General features: G+C 49.0%; 1 protein-coding gene across 3 annotated transcripts in view; it reads right to left on the reverse strand.

The window, feature by feature from the left end:
* tinagl1 (tubulointerstitial nephritis antigen-like 1) overlaps positions 1–16,464 on the reverse strand; it is an 80,772-nt gene that overhangs the window by 22,984 nt on the left and 41,324 nt on the right. For all 3 annotated transcript variants that reach the window (XM_070899282.1, XM_070899280.1, XM_070899283.1), the window contains exons 5-7: positions 10,602–10,716; positions 6,086–6,209; positions 2,633–2,783 (exon numbers count right to left, since the gene is read on the reverse strand). In XM_070899282.1, the coding sequence (XP_070755383.1) occupies positions 2,633–2,783; positions 6,086–6,209; positions 10,602–10,716 (390 nt within the window). The remainder of the gene's footprint in view (positions 1–2,632; positions 2,784–6,085; positions 6,210–10,601; positions 10,717–16,464) is intronic.

The raw sequence follows: 16,464 nt of genomic DNA on the forward strand, positions 1-16,464 counted from the left end.
CCTCCCATCTTTGTATCATCAGCAAACTTGTCACCGCCGTTGATGGTGGAGCGCAGGAAGAGAAGGATGCACATGAGGCCAGAATTGGAGGAGTGCAGAGAATTTGGAGGGATGTAGGGCTAGAGGCTGTAACAGAGTTAGAAAGGGTCAAGACCATGGACCAACAGCGAAGAACCCTCAGTATAGACCTGTGAGGACAACGGCTGGCTTATGGTGACTGAATGAATTAAATTCTGCTTTTATAACATGGGACTTTTAATCAGTATTTTAGGGATCACATTTTGCAATATTGCCTGCTTTTCTGTAAATACATGAAAACAAGCACTTCCACTGAGATTGCACTGGGGGCCCCGCTGTTCTTGGGGGGAGGGGGGGTGAGGTTCTCTGGGGGGGAGTAAGGTTTTCGGGGGGGGTGAGTTTCTCAGGGGGGGGCGGGGGTGGGGTGAGGTTCTCCAGTAGGCGATGGTGGGGCTGAAGTTCCCCTGACCATAGCCAGTAAATGACTCCACTGTACACAAGCAGTAAGGGAGGATGAGAGGTGACGGGTTAACTGTATCACACTGGGCACTGAGCCCTTAGATTGAAAGTCAAGGACAACAACACACCCACGTGTCAGAGAAACTGTGCAAGTCAGAGATTCAATTGGTCCCTTTGTACCTGGGGTTGGTATAGATAGGGTTTGCACATTCATTGAAGGCACATTTACAACTAAAGAGATAAGTTAGGCATTTAACCAAATAGAGAAAAAGAGATAGAAAGAAAGAAACAGATGGACGGACAGAGAGAGAGACAGAGACACAGAGAGAGAGGGACACACACACACACACACACACACACACAGACAGAGAGAGAGAGGGAGACACACACACACACACACAGAGTGAAAGAGAGAGAGAGTGAAAGAGAGAGTGAATGAAAGAGAGAGACAGAGAGAGAGAGACACACACACACACATTGAGTGAAAGAGACAGTGAAAGAGACAGAGAGAGACAGAGAGAGAGTCAGAGAGAGAGAAAAACAGAGAGAAAGGCAGACAGACAGAGATAGAGAAAGACAGAGAGAGAGAGAAAGACAGAGACAGAGAGAGAGAGAGAGAGACATCGCCAGACAGAGCGAGAGAGTTGTGGAGATGCTGGTATAGCGGTATCCATGTATCCAGCGACAGTATTGCCCACAAGCACTGATGGCGGTGACCCCTACACTCAGCTGCTGGCGGCTGACCACAGACAGACTCTAAATTCACCAACAATCAGTGCAGCTGCAGTGATGTGATACTCGAGGCGAGGGGGAGGGAGACAGCTGGGAGCATATCTGAAGCCGAGTCAGCAACCGTGTCCAGAGAAAGCGGCAGGCTGCAATCCTCTGTGGAATGTCACTCCGCAACTTCAAAAAGTAACACGTGAGTGTTCAGTGCACACCACTGCCTGGTGTCGTCCAAATAAAGACCCCCCGCCCCCCACACACACACACACAAGTTGAGGAAATTCCTGTCAGAGAGGGAAAGGAAACAGAGCAGGAAACGACAGCCTCGGTGGACATTACAAGGTTACAAAAATCACAGCCACACTCACAGTCGGAGCACACCTCCTGAAATTCCGGACCCTATTCCTGATCTGCTCTCCCGGAGGCAGAGTCTCCGTGCTGGGAGCATTCCTGACATTTACCAGTAGTGAGGTGCCAGCTGTGGCTCAGTGGGTAGCAATCTCGCTCACAGTCCCACTCCAGACACTTGACCCAAGCTAGGCTGACACTCGCTGCAGTACTGAGGGAGTGCAGCACTGTCAGAGGTTAAGAGACATTAAACCGAGGCCCCGTTTGCTCTCTCAGGTGGATGCAATAGATCCCAAGGCATTATTTCAAAGAAGAGCAGGGGAGTTCTCCTTAATGTCCTGGTCAATATTAATCTCTTAACCAATATCATTAACACAGATTATATGATTATTATCACATTGCTGTTTGTGGGAGTTTGCTGTGCACAAATTGGCTGCCGCGTTTCCTACTTTACAACAGTGACTACACTTCCAAAGTACTCCGTTGGCTGTAAAGGGTTTTGGGATGTCCTGAGGTGGTGAAAGGTGCTTTATAAATGCACATTTCATCTTTCTTTCCCAATAGCCCAGTAGTTGTGGCAGTGGATGAGCAACCCCGAGGTCCTAGTTCACACCCCAGCATGGCAAGTGGGCGAACACCATGAAAGCTGCCGGACTGTGGGAAAAATCCAACTGGGTCACTAATGGGAAGGAAGCTGTGACCATTACCTGGATACACGTGACTCCAGTCCCACACTGTGCGCGTAACCCACAATTCCCACACAGAAACCGCGATCAATTCCAGCTCAGCAGGGTCAGCAGATTCCAAGAACAATGTAAAATGAAGGACCATGCATCGCACGCCAGGGGATTAGTGGCTCCTGAGGCCTACAGGGCCCATTGGGTGGGGAAGGTGCCCCATTGACTGCTGGGCTAATAGCCACAGTACGGGCCGGCATCAATCCGTGCTCCACTGTTCCCTTGGACACCTGTTCCAGAGTAAAGGTATGAGGCATGAAGGCTGTGGGACTGGTCGCAGACACCTCCTCATGTACCACACAATACCGCACCATCCCAGACACACCTACGTACACAGTACCTACCCACGACGCCTCAGGTACCACCATGCACCATCGATCCGCCCACCATGGCAGCCCTGCTGGTTCCGTGTGTTGCACGAAATCAGATTCTGTGGCGATAACACCGCTGACATGTGACCCATAGACTGGATTGCGATTCTGTCAGATGCCACGGCTAGGGAGCAAGGAACAGATATCAGAGACACCTCACCAGACCATTGATATTCTGCACCTCACACTAACACTGATATACCCCACACCCCTCACTGTAAAACTAATATATCCCACATCCCTCACTGTAACACTGATATACCCCACACCACTCACTGTAACACTGATATACCCCACACCCCTCACTGCAACACTGATATACCCCACACCACTCACTGTAACACTGATATACCCCACACCCCTCACTGCAACACTGATATACCCCACACCACTCACTGTAACACTGATATACCCCACACCACTCACTGCAACACTGATATACCCCACACCACTCACTATAACACTGATATACCCCACACCACTCACTGTAACACTGATATACCCCACACCCCTCACTGCAACACTGATATACCCCACACCACTCACTGTAACACTGATATACCCCACACCCCTCACTGCAACACTGATATACCCCACACCACTCACTGTAACACTGATATACCCCACACCACTCACTGCAACACTGATATACCCCACACCACTCACTATAACACTGATATACCCCACACCACTCACTATAACACTGATATACCCCACACCCCTCACTGCAACACTGATATACCCCACACCACTCACTGTAACACTGATATACCCCACACCACTCAATGTAACACTGATATACCCCACACCCCTCACTGTAACACTGATATACCCCACATCGCTCACTGTAACACTTATATACCCCATACACCTCACTGTAACACTGATATACCCAAGACACCTCACTGTAACACCGATATACACAACACCCCTTACTGTAACACTCTGATATACCCCACAGCGCTCACTGTAACACTGATAAACCCCACACCCCTCACTGTAACACTTATATACCCCACACCCGTCACTGTAACACTGATGTACCCCACACCCGTCACTGTAACACTGATATACCCCACGCCCCAAACTGCAACACAGCTATAACCCATACAACTCACCATAAAACTGATACACCCACAGCTCTCAATAAAATTTTCTGATATACCCACACCACGCACTGTAACAATCTGATATGCCACACACCCCTTCCTGTAACACTGATATACCCCACACCACTCACCGTAACACTGATATACCCCACACCCCTCACTGTAACACTCTGATATACCACATAACCCTCACTGTAACACTGATATTCCCCACACTCCTCACAGTAACACTGATATACGCCACACCCCTCACTGCAAGACTGCTATACAACACACCACTCACTAACATTGTAATACCCCACACCCCTCACTGTAACACTGAAATACCCCACACCCCTCACTGTAACACTGATATACCCCCCACATCCCTCACTGTAACACTCTGATATACCCCACATCCCTCACCTTAACACTGATATAACCCATATCCATCAATATAAAACTGATAGACCCAGAGCCCGTCACTGTAACACTGATATACCTCACACCCCTCACTATAACACAGCTATAACCCATACCCCTCATGAAAGAACTGATACACCCACAGCCCTCGCTAACATTTTCTGATATACCCCACACCCCTCACAGTAACACTGATATACCCCACACCCCTCACTGTAACACACTAATATACCCCACACCCGTCACTGTAACACTGATATACCCCACATCTCTCACTGTAACATTGATATACCCCACAACTCTTATTGTAACACTCTGATATACCCCATTCCCCTCACTGTAACACTGATATACCATGCACCCCTCACTGTAACACTGATATACTCCACACATCTTACTGTAACACTCCGATATACCCACATCCCCCACTGTCACACTGATATACCCCACACCCCTCACTGCAACACAGCTATAACCCATACACCTCACTGTAACCCTGAAATACCCCACACCCCTCACTGTAACACTAATATATCCCACACCACTCACAGTAACACTGATAAGGCAGAATATTATCTGAATGGCGGCAAATTAGGAAAAGGGGAGGTGCAACGAGACCTGGGTGTCATGGTTCATCAGGTACTGAAAGTGGGCATGCAGGTACAGCATGCGGTGAAGAAGGCAAATGGCATGTTGGCCTTCATAGCTAGTGGATTTGAGTATAGGAGCAGGGAGGTCTTACTGCAGTTGTACAGGGCCTTAGTGAGGCCTCACTTGGAATATTGTGTTCAGTTTTGGTCTCCTAATCTGAGGAAGGACTTTCTTGCTATTGAGGGAGTGCAGCGAAGGTTCACCAGACTGATTCCAGGGATGGCTGGATTGTCATATGAGGAGAGACTGGATCATCTGGGTCTTTATTCACTGGAGTTTAGAAGGATGAGAGGGGATCTCATAGAATCATATAAGATTCTGACGGGACTGGACAGGTTAGATGCGGGAAGAATGTTCCCGATGTTGGGGAAGTCCAGAACCAGGAGACACAGTTTAAGGGTAAGGGGTAGGCCATTTAGGACTGAGATGAGGAGAAACGTCTTCACTCAGAGAGTTGTTAACCTGTGGAATTCCCTGCCGCAGAGAGTTTTGATGCCAGTTCATTGGATATATTCAAGAGGGAATTAGAAATGGCCCTTACGGATAAGGGGATCAAGGGGTATGGCGAGAAAGCAGGAAAGGGGTATTGAGGGAATGGTCAGCCATGATTTTATTGAATGACGGTGAAGGCTCAAAGGGCCGAATGGCCTACTCCTGCCCTATTTTCTATGTTTCTATGTAACACTGATATACCCCACTCCCCTCACGGTAACACTGATATACCCCACACCCCTCACTGTAACACTGATATACCCCACACCTCTTACTGTAACACTGATATACCCCACTCCCCTCACAGTAACACTGATATACCCCACACCTCTCACTATAACACTGATATAACCCATACTCCTCACTATAAAACTGATACATCCACAACCCTCACTAACATTTTCTGATAAACCGCACACCCCTCACTATAATAGTCTGATATGCCACACACCCCTTACTGTAACACTGATATATCCCACACACCTCACTCTAACACTGATGCACCCCACACCCCTCACTGTAACACTGATATACCCCACATCCCTCACTGTAACACTGATATACCCCACACCACTCACTGTAACACTAATATACCCCACACCCCTCACTGCAACACTAATATACCTCACACCCCTCACTGTAACACTGAGATACCCCACACCCCTCACTGTAACACTGAGATACCCCACACCCCTCACTGTAACACTGATATACCCCACACCCCTCCCTGTAACACTGATATACCTCACACCTGTCACACTGCAGCTGTTACCTGCTGTGGAAAAGGCCCACGATGCCGCACAGTTGCCCTGGTCCATGGGCTCGTGAATCATCCCTGGCCATTTATCTGCTGCGTTGAAGTGTCTGGGCAGGATGTCATTGCTGTCCATGTCCATCTGAAACAAGATGGTGCTGAAAGTGAACCAGGAACTCGCAGGCACAGAGCACGTCACTGATTTGATTTACTGTGTAATTACCCGGGACAGTCCTCATTTATCATAGCGAGGAGCTGGGCCTCTCTCCACGTCAAAAAGGGATGAGTTCACAGGTGTTTCAGTGAAGGACCTAATATACCAGATCCCGAACTAATCCTGAAGGGTGGAAGATGCCTGTGCATGGATTTTTTTTAATGTGTGGTGTCCGTTATGCACCAGCCACCACACGGGCTTGACAGAGCTAGGTCTTGGTCCAGTGGCAAGGATTACCAAAGACGACAGACCCAGGATAGAGGAGCTGGGTATCTCTCTCTCAGACATCAACATTTGCTGCCCTGTAGACCTCCGTCAGCTCCGTCCCCCTCCGATCAATCTCCCTGATTGCGATGAGGGCCCCCTCAGAGTGAACACTCCCTGATAGATCCACCTTCCACATGGGCTTCTGTCCTGTAATCCTGCCCCTCCCGTCCACCTCCGACACTGGGAAGCTCCACCCCTCATCTCTTGCTTCTGTTTCAATCCAGTCAACTTTGGGGTGTGGATTTCAGCAGGGGGCGGGGCTTGGTTACGTAATGTGTCAGTGTCAGCTGTGGCTCAGTGGGTTTCACTTCTGAATCAGAAGGTTATGGGTTCAAGCCCCACTCCAGAGACTTGAGCGTTTGATCGAGGCTGGCACTCCCGCTACAGTACTGAATGAGTGCCACGCTGTCAGAGGTGAAATCTTTCAGATGAGATGTTAAACAGAGTCCCTGTTTGTCCTCTCTGGTGGACATAAAAGATTGCATGGCATAATTCGAAGAAGAGCAGAAGAGTTCCACTTAACCAATACCGAAAACTTTTGGGGCTAGAACCTCCACTTTTTTTGCATGCTTAACGCCCACTTAACGCCCATTTTACCGCTGAAATGACGTATAACACCCATTTAACCACAAAATGGAAACTGGCGCCCATTTTTCGGAAACTTATTGCCGAGCGTTACTTTCCCCATGTGCTTAACGCCCGGAAAATATAATACAGTCCACCCACTTTTTTTGGGCGGAATCATCACAATGGGCGAAATCAACGCCCATAATATCGCCCAGCGTTAATTTCCACGCAGAATTAACACCGAGATTTAATAATACTGCCCGCCACTTTTTTTTGTCGTAAAGAGCATATTTACCGGAACTAGCGGCCATGAGATCGCCCAGCGTCAATTTCACCACCGCCCACAATATCGCTCGCCCAAAAAGCTGCCCAGAAAATTGGAACTAACACAACGTTATGGGTGCTATGTTTTAGATCACATGTCGCTTCCTCTAAAAGGCTGCTGTGCTTCAAACTCGGCGGAGTTCGGATGTACTCTGGAAGTCATTGGAGTTGATGTGAACATCTCTACAAATATCTTGACCATACTATGACCGATTGGAATTGAATAGGTATCTTCATTGGGACATTCATTCTTTGTGACCAATCGGTGGAAAACAGAGAGTTACTGCAATGGGGCCTGTCCTTTCTCACCCTCTCTTGATGACCAACTACATGCAGCAGGCTCGACATCGCTGAAGGAATGCTCCACTGCATTATGTGCCCAATGTAAGATATGCCAAACTATGAGGAGGACCAGACATTACACTCCCTGCAAGTACAGGGAGAAGCAGTCTTACCTTGACTTGCCCGACACCACCTGCCTTCGGAGACTGCGCTTCCACAAAGAGGTTCTCACTGAGGTATGCCAGCTGATAAGGGCAGATCTGCAGCCTACCAGCACCATCAGTTCTGATTTGTCTGTCGAGATCAAAGTCACCGCGGCACTGTCGTTCTATGCCTCAGGTTCTTTTCATGCCTCAGTTGGCGACATTTGTGGTCTGTCTCAGCATGTCAAACATTACTGCATTAGACAGGTCACTGAAGCCCTGTACGCACACAGGAGGGACTTGATCAGCTTCCCTACGACCAGGGAGGCACAGAGTGAGAGGACTCTAGGATTCTCCAGAATTGCAAACTTCCCCAAGGTGTAGGGAGCAATAGACTGTGCGTACATTGCGATGCGGGCACCTTTTCAGGATGCAGAGGTGTTCAGGAACCACAAGGGATTCCACTCCCTGAATGTCCAACTGGTTGTCGACACCAGCAAATTATACTGGCAGTGAATGCTCAATTTCCGGGCAGCATCCATGATGCTCACATCCTGCGTGAGAGCACTGTATCTGACTTGTTTAACAATCAGCCACAAGGTCAATGCTGGATGCTTGGTGACAAAGGATCTGTGTGACACCCACACCGAAGCCGAGAGGCAATACAAGAGAGCCACAGAGCCACTCACAATATCGTGGAAAAAAACCTTGGAGTGCTTAAGCAGTGCTTTAGATGCCTGGACCACTCAGGAGGTGAGCTCCAATACCACCCTGAGCAGGTAGCTCAATTCGTGGTGGTGTGCTCCATGCTGCACAACTTGGCTATCAGGAGGGGACAAGAATTGCCTGATGAGTCTGACTGTCCACCTCACCAGAGAGAGGAAGAGGAGGCGAACGCTGACATTGGCCCAGACAATCAGGCTGATGCTGAAGCCATGCCCCTGCCCCCCTGTAGACCGCATGAAAGGGCCTGTGGTGGCATGTTAGCTGCAAGAGCCTTACATCAGGAGCTCATCAATGATTGCTTTGCCTGAAAGAACGTTGGTGTTATTTACAAGGCTGACACACTGCTGGGTATGCAGGTCATACATCAAAGGTGGGCATCACCTTGGTGACAGTTAAAGTTTAAGTTGATTGAAGTTAAGTGTCATTATACCTTTTGATGTTAAGGAATCACCAGCGTGTAATGGTGCAGTTATATGAGCCAATGCGCAACAAGGTTCTGTTCAAACATTTAAACCAATAATTTGTCTGAAATCAGTATTTCTGTAAAAACCAACCCTTCCCCCCCTCATCCCCCGCTTCTCCGCCCAACCTCTACCCCTTCCCCTCCTGGCTCCAAGCCGCCTGGCCAAGGAGCTCCTCAGGCGATGCTTCATTGGGGGGAGGGGGGGGTGGGTGGGGGGATGATGGCCGAACCGCTGCTTGGACGGATATGGGAGAGGTTGGTCCTGAGGTGAGAACGTGCTCCGAGCCAGAAGCAAGATGTTGCTGCTGGCTCTCATGTGTGGTTGGCAATGGGGGTGCAGCACCTTGGAGTGCAGTGCCGCGCTCCGGGACCACTGGGAGCCCTCTGCCACCAGTGTTTCTGGTTACCTGCTCCAGGGCCTCCTCCATCCCTTCCATGTTATATCTTATTTGTTGGACGAAAACTCGGTGCCAATTATGTTCTTGGTGCTTAATAGGCTTTTTGCTACTGGTGAATCTCCGTCGTGTTTCCCACAACAGCAGACAAGCACACACCACAGCCACACACGCTTTCAGTGCCTCTCAGGTCCCTCTCTCTCTGTCTCCTCTTCTGTGCATGTCATGATGACCCTTGACCTCCTGAATCGCGGGAATCGGGCGTTGTCATGCCGTTGCTAAGGACGGCGACACTTTACAGCAGAAGGTCAGCGAGATTTAATGCCCCTCTGTGCCCAGTGATGAATGCTCGTCCCAGCAACCCTTAAAGAGACTGCTCCAAAAATGTCCCAGAACTATAATGGGGGGAATTTCTGTTGGGCTTGGAAGTGAGCCGGTGAGCCATTCAGCCGCTTGAGCTCGCTCCACCATTCTATTCGATCCTGGCGGATCAGCACCTCAGCACCATTTACTGCCTTTGCTTCATGTCCCTCAGCAAAATCTACAAAGCTCACAATGGCCACCAGCATCCACAGCCTTTTCAGGAGAGGGCTCTAGGTTTCCACTACCCTTTGTGTGAAGAAGCGCTTCTGACATCACCCCTGCCTCCCGTTTGGGACTCCTCCAGCAGACGGAATCGTTTCTCTCTATCTAGCCTATCAAATCCATTCACATTTTAAACACCCCTCAAACTCAAAGGAATACAATCCTAGTCTATACAACCCGCCCTCCTAATTTAACCCTTTAAGGCCTGGTATTATTCTCCCTCCAGGGCCAGTATAATAATCCTCGGGTGTCGTGCCCAAAAGGAGACATTCTCCTGGCCCCCCACCCCTGGCCTGGTGCACCTCCCCCACTTTCAGTGCTACTCCAGCTGGGCTCGCTGATGGAGACACCCATTGAGTGAGCTGCCGGACAGTGAGCACTGTGCTGCGTGCCAGCTGTATCGCAATGAGCTGACAATGGTTCTGGCCTCTCGCTAACTCCATGGTATGAGCCCCACGGACACACCGCTGACCTCACACCCGTTCTGAGCACGTGTTTAAAAACTGCCCCACACGTGGCGTCATCGCGACAGACCCACTGTTCTGTGCGTCTCGAGAGGGAGGCTTACATTGAGTTCATTCATGTTCATCACTGTGGTGGAGGGTCGCTTGGTACCCAGCCGGTAACGGATTCCTTCATCCAGCGTCAGTCCCCAATGCTGGCTGTAGTTTGAAGCCGTCCACCTGCCCAGAGAGAAATGAGAAAGGTCAGGCTGTCAGGCCTGGCACAGTCGCCTTGTGGAGAAACCCAGCCGAAGGCCAAGGACCAGAAGGCCGAATCCAGCGGCCCCGTGCTCCCAGTGCTCGAGAGCAGTGCAGCGGGAGCTGTGACAACACTGTCGCAATAATTCTCCACGAGTATGAGCCTACTTGGAGCACAGGGTCGCAGAATTTATCCTGTAGTGCTGGAAATCACCCCACCTGGAAACAACACACACCAACCTTTGCTGGTGGCATCAAATGTGCGATATTGATAGGACGCCTGATATACACCCACTCCCCCGGCGATATCCATAGGCTGCCCAATATACACCCCCTCCCCCGGCAATATCCATAGGCTGCCCGATATACACCCCCTCCCCCAGCAATATCCATAGGCTGCCCGATATACACCCCCTCCCCCGGCGATATCCATAGGCTGCCCGATATACACCCCCTCCCCCGGCGATATCGATAGGCTGCCTGATATACACCCCCTCCCCCGGCGATATCCATAGGCTGCCTGATATACACCCCCTCCCCCGGCGATATCGATAGGCTGCCTGATATACACCCCCTCCCCCGGCGATATCCATAGGCTGCCTGATATACACCCCCTCCCCCGGCGATATCGATAGGCTGCCTGATATACACCCCCTCCCCCGGCGATATCCATAGGCTGCCCGATATACACCCCCTCCCCCGACGATATCGATAGGCTGCCTGATATACACCCCCTCCCCCGGCGATATCAATAGGCTGCCCGATATATGTGATGGTGGGGACCTCAGGAGGAGGCTGATCTGGATCATCCACTTGGCACTTCTGACTGAATATGGTTGTAAATGCTCCAGCTTTGTCTTTTGCACTGACTTGCCACTTACCAGCTTGGGCTGATGTGGCAAGTTCCATTCGCAACTCCTCAGATAATGGAACAGTCCATGCCCGCATGCAGCAAGGCCTGGACAACATTCAGGCTTGGGCTGATAAGTGGCAAGTAACATTCGGGCCACACAAGTGTCAGGCAATGACCATCTCCAACAAGTGAGAGTCTAACCACCGCCCCATGACATTCAATGGCATTACCATTGCCGAATCGACCACCATCAACATCCTGGGGGTCACCATTGACCAGAAACTTAACTGGACCAGCCACATAAATACTGTGGCTACAAGAGCAGGTCAGAGGCTGGGTATTCTCGAAATATAAAAACATAGAAAATAGGTGCAGGAGTAGGCCATTCGGCCCTTCGAGCCTGCACCATCATTCAATAAGATCATGGCTGAACATTCACCTCAGTACCCCTTTTCCGCATTCTCTCCACACCCCTTGATCCCTTTAGCCATAAGGGCCATATCTAACTCCCTCTTGAATACATCCAATGAACTGGCATCAACAACTCTCTGCAGCAGGGAATTCCACAGGTTAACAACTCTCTGAGTGAAGACATTTCTCCTCATCTCGGTCCAAAATGGCTTACCCCTTATCCTAAGACTGTGTCCCCTGGTTCTGGACTTCCCCAACATTGGGAACATTCTTCCCGCATCTAACCTGTACCGTCCCGTCAGAATCTTATACGTTTCTATGAGATCCCCTCTCATCCTTCTAAACTCCAGTGTATAAAGGCCCAGTTGATCCAGTCTCTCCTCATATGTCAGTCCAACCATCCCTGGAATCAGTCTGGTGAACCTTCGCTGCACTCCCTCAATAGCAAGAACGTCCTTCTTCAGATTAGGAGACCAAAACTGAACACAATATTCCAGGTGAGGCCTCACCAAGGCCCTGTACAACTGCAGTAAAACCTCCCTGCTCCTATACTCGAATCCCCTAGCTATGAAGTCCAACATGCCATTTGCCTTCTTCACCGCCTGCTGTACCTGCATGTCAACTTTCAATGACTGATGAACCATGACACCCAGATCTCATTGCATCTCCCCTTTTCCAAATCTGCCGCCATTCAGATAATATTCTGCCTTCGTGTTTTTGCCACCAAAATGGATAACCTCACATTTATCCACATTATACTGCATCTGCCATGCATTTGCCCACTCACATAAACTGTCCAAGTCACCCTGCAGCCTCTTAGCATCCTCCTCACAGCTCATACCACCACCTAGTTTAGTGTCATCTGCAAACTTGGAGATATTACATTCAATTCCTTCATCCAAATCATTGATGTATATTGTAAAGAGCTGGGGTCCCAGCACTGAGCCCTGCGGCACTCCACTAGTCACTGCCTCCCATTCCGAAAAGGACCGACTCTCTGCTTCCTGTCTGCCAACCAGTTCTCTATCCACGCCGGTACGTTACCCCCAATACCATGTGCTTTGATTTTGCACACTAATCTCTTATGTGGGACCTTGTCAAAGGCCTTTTGAAAGTCCAAATACATCACATCCACTGCTTCTCCCTTGTCCACTCTACTAGTTACATCCTCAAAAAATTCCAGAAGATTTGTCAAGCATGATTTCCCTTTCATAAATCCATGCTGACTTGGACCGATCCTGTCACTGCTTTCCAAATGCGCTGCTATTTCATCCTTAATAATTGATTCCAACATTTTCCCCACCACTGATGTCAGGCTAACCGGTCTAGAATTACCCGTTTTCTCTCTCCCTCCTTTTTTAAAAAGTGGTGTTACATTAGCTACTCTCCAGTCCATAGGAACTGATCCAGAGTCGATAGACTGTTGGAAAATGATCACCAATGCATGCACTATTTCTAGGGCCATTTCCTTAAGTACTCTGGGATGCAGACAATCAGGCCCCGGAGATTTATCGGCCTTCAATCCCATCAATTTTCCCAACACAATTTCCCGCCTAATTAGGATTCCTTCAATTCCTCCTTCTCACTCGACCCTTGGTCCCCTAGTACATCCGGAAGGTTATTTGTGTCTTCCTTCGTAAAGACAGAACCAAAGTATTTGTTCAATTGGTCCACCATTTCTTTGTTCCCCATTATAAATTCACCTAATTCTGACTGCAAGGGACCTACATTTGTCTTCACTAATCTTTTTCTCTTCACATATCTATAGAAGCTTTTGCAGTCAGTTTTTATGTTCCCGGCAAGCTTCCTCTCGTACTCTATTTTCCCCCTCCTAATTAAACCCTTTGTCCTCTTCTGCTGAATTCTAAATTTCTTCCAGTCCTCTGATTTGCTGCTTTTTCTGGCCAATTTATATGCCTCTTCCTTGGATCTAACATTATCCTTAATTTCCCTTGGTAGCCGCAGTTGAGCCACCTTCCCTGTTTATTTTTACTCCAGACAAGGATATACAATTGTTGAAGTTCATCCATGTGATCTATAAATGTTTGCCATTGCCTATCCACCGTCAACCCTTTAAGTATCACTCGCCAGTCTACTCTCGCCCATTCATGCCTCATGCCGTCGAAGTTAGTTTTCCTTAAGTTCAGGACCCTAGTTTCTGATTTAACTGTGTCACTCTCCATCTTAATAAAGAATTCTACCATATTATGGTCACTCTTCCCCAAGGGGCCTCGCACAACAAGATTGCTAATTAGTCCCTTCTCATTACACATCACCCAGTCTAGGATGTCCAGCTCTCTAGTTGGTTCCTCGACATATTGGTCAAGAAAACCATCCCTAATACACTCCAGGAAATCCTCCTCCACCGCATTGTTACCAGTTTGGTTAGCCCAATCTATATGTAAATTAAAGTCGCCCATGATAACTGCTGCACCTTTATTGCACACATCCCTTATTTTTTGTTTAATGCTGTGCCCAACCTCACTACGACTGTTTGGTGGCCTGCACACAACTCCCACCAGCGTTTTCTGCCCTTTGGTATTCCGTAGCTCCACCCATACCGATTCCACATCATCCAAACCAATGTCCTTCCTTATTATTGCATTAATTTCCTCTTTAACCAGCAACGCCACCCCGCCTCCTTTTCCTTTCTGTCAATCCTTCCTAAATGTTGAATACCCCTGGATGTTGAGTTCCCAGCCTTGGTCACCCTGGAGCCATGTCTCCGTGATGCCAACTACATCATATCCATTAACTGCTATCTGCGCAGTTCATTCGTCCACCTTATTCCGAATACTCCTCGCATTCTGCGGTGAGTGTCTCACCTCCTGACTCCCCAAAGCCTTTCCACCATCTACAAGGCATAAATCAGGAGTGTGATAGAATACTCTCCACTTGCCTGGATAAGTGCAGCTCCAACAACACTCAAGAAGCTCGGCACCATCTAGGACAAAGCAGCCCGCTTGATCGGCATCCCATCCACCACCTTCAACATTCACTCCCTCCACCACCGGCGCACCGTGGCTGCAGTGTGCACCATCTACAAGATGCACTGCAGCAACTCACCAAGGCTTCTTCAGCAGCACCTCCCAAACCAGTGACCTCTACCACCTAGAAGGACAAGGACAGCAGGGCGCACGGGACCACCACCACCTCAAGTACCCCGCCAAGTCACACACCATCCTGAGTTGGAAATATATCACTGTTCCTTCATCGTTGCTGGCTCAAAATCCTGGAACTCCCTCCCTAACAGCACCGTGGGAGCACCTTCACCACATGGACTGCAGCGGTTCAAGAAGGTGGATCACCACCACCTTCTCACGGGCAATTAGGAATGGGCAATAAATGCTGGTCTTGCCACAGATGCCTACATCCAAAAACGAATTAAAAAAATATACACCTCCTCCCCAGGCGATAGCGATAGGCCACCCGATATGAGCAGACGAACGCGTAGCTGGAGAGATGGTGCAGGAGGGAGGGCTTTAGATTCCTGAGGCATTGCGACTGTTTCTGGGGGAGGTGGGATCTGTACAAACCGGACGGGTTGCACCTCAACAGGGCCGGGACCAATATCCCCACGGTGGCGGGGGGAGTTGTTAGTGCTGTTGGGGAGGGTTTAAACTAGCTTGGCAGGGGGATGGGAACCTGAGGGTAGATTCAGTAGGGAGGGGAGTAAAGCTGGAATTGGAAAACAAATATGTAGAGAGTGAATTTGAAGGACAGAGGAAACAAGGGCTAGAAAGTAGTCAACCAGGAGGTCTGGCTGTACTAAATGGTATATACTTCAATGGAAGGAGTATGGCGAATAAGGCAGATGAGCTGAGAGCACAGGTAGACACTTAGGAGTATGACATTATAGCTTTAGTGAGACATAGCTAAAAGATGGCAGGTATGGCAACTCAACATTCCTGGTCACAGGATTTTTAGAAGGGATAGAGAGGGGGGTAAAAAGGGAGGGGGGTCACGGCTTTGATTTCAGAAACTATTACAGCGGTGAGGAGGGATGATATGTTGGAGGGATCATCAAACGAGGCCATTTATGTCGAACTGAAAAACAAAAAAAGGGGCGATCACACTGCTGGGAGTGTACTATAGACCCCCAAACAGTGAGAGGGAGATAGAAGAACAAATATGTAGGCAAATTTCTGAGGTGCAAAAACTAATAGGGCAGTAATAGTAAGGGATTTCAAATATCCTAATGTTAACAGGGACAAAATTAGTGTGAAGGGTATAGAGGGTGCGGAATCCCTAAAATGCATTCAAGAGAACTTTTTTACCCAGTATGTAGCAAGTCCAACAAGGGAGGGGGCGGTTCTGGATTTAGTTTTCGGGAATGAAGCTGGGCAGGTGAAAGGGTTATCAACAGGAGAGCATAATTCAGTCAGATTTAAGGTAGTTATGGAAAAGAACAAGGATAGAACAGGAATAAAAGTTCCAAATTGGGGAAAAGTCAACTTTGCTAAGCC

Source organism: Pristiophorus japonicus, chromosome 14 (genome assembly GCF_044704955.1).
Source record: "Pristiophorus japonicus isolate sPriJap1 chromosome 14, sPriJap1.hap1, whole genome shotgun sequence".
Lineage (NCBI taxonomy): Eukaryota > Metazoa > Chordata > Chondrichthyes > Pristiophoridae > Pristiophorus > Pristiophorus japonicus.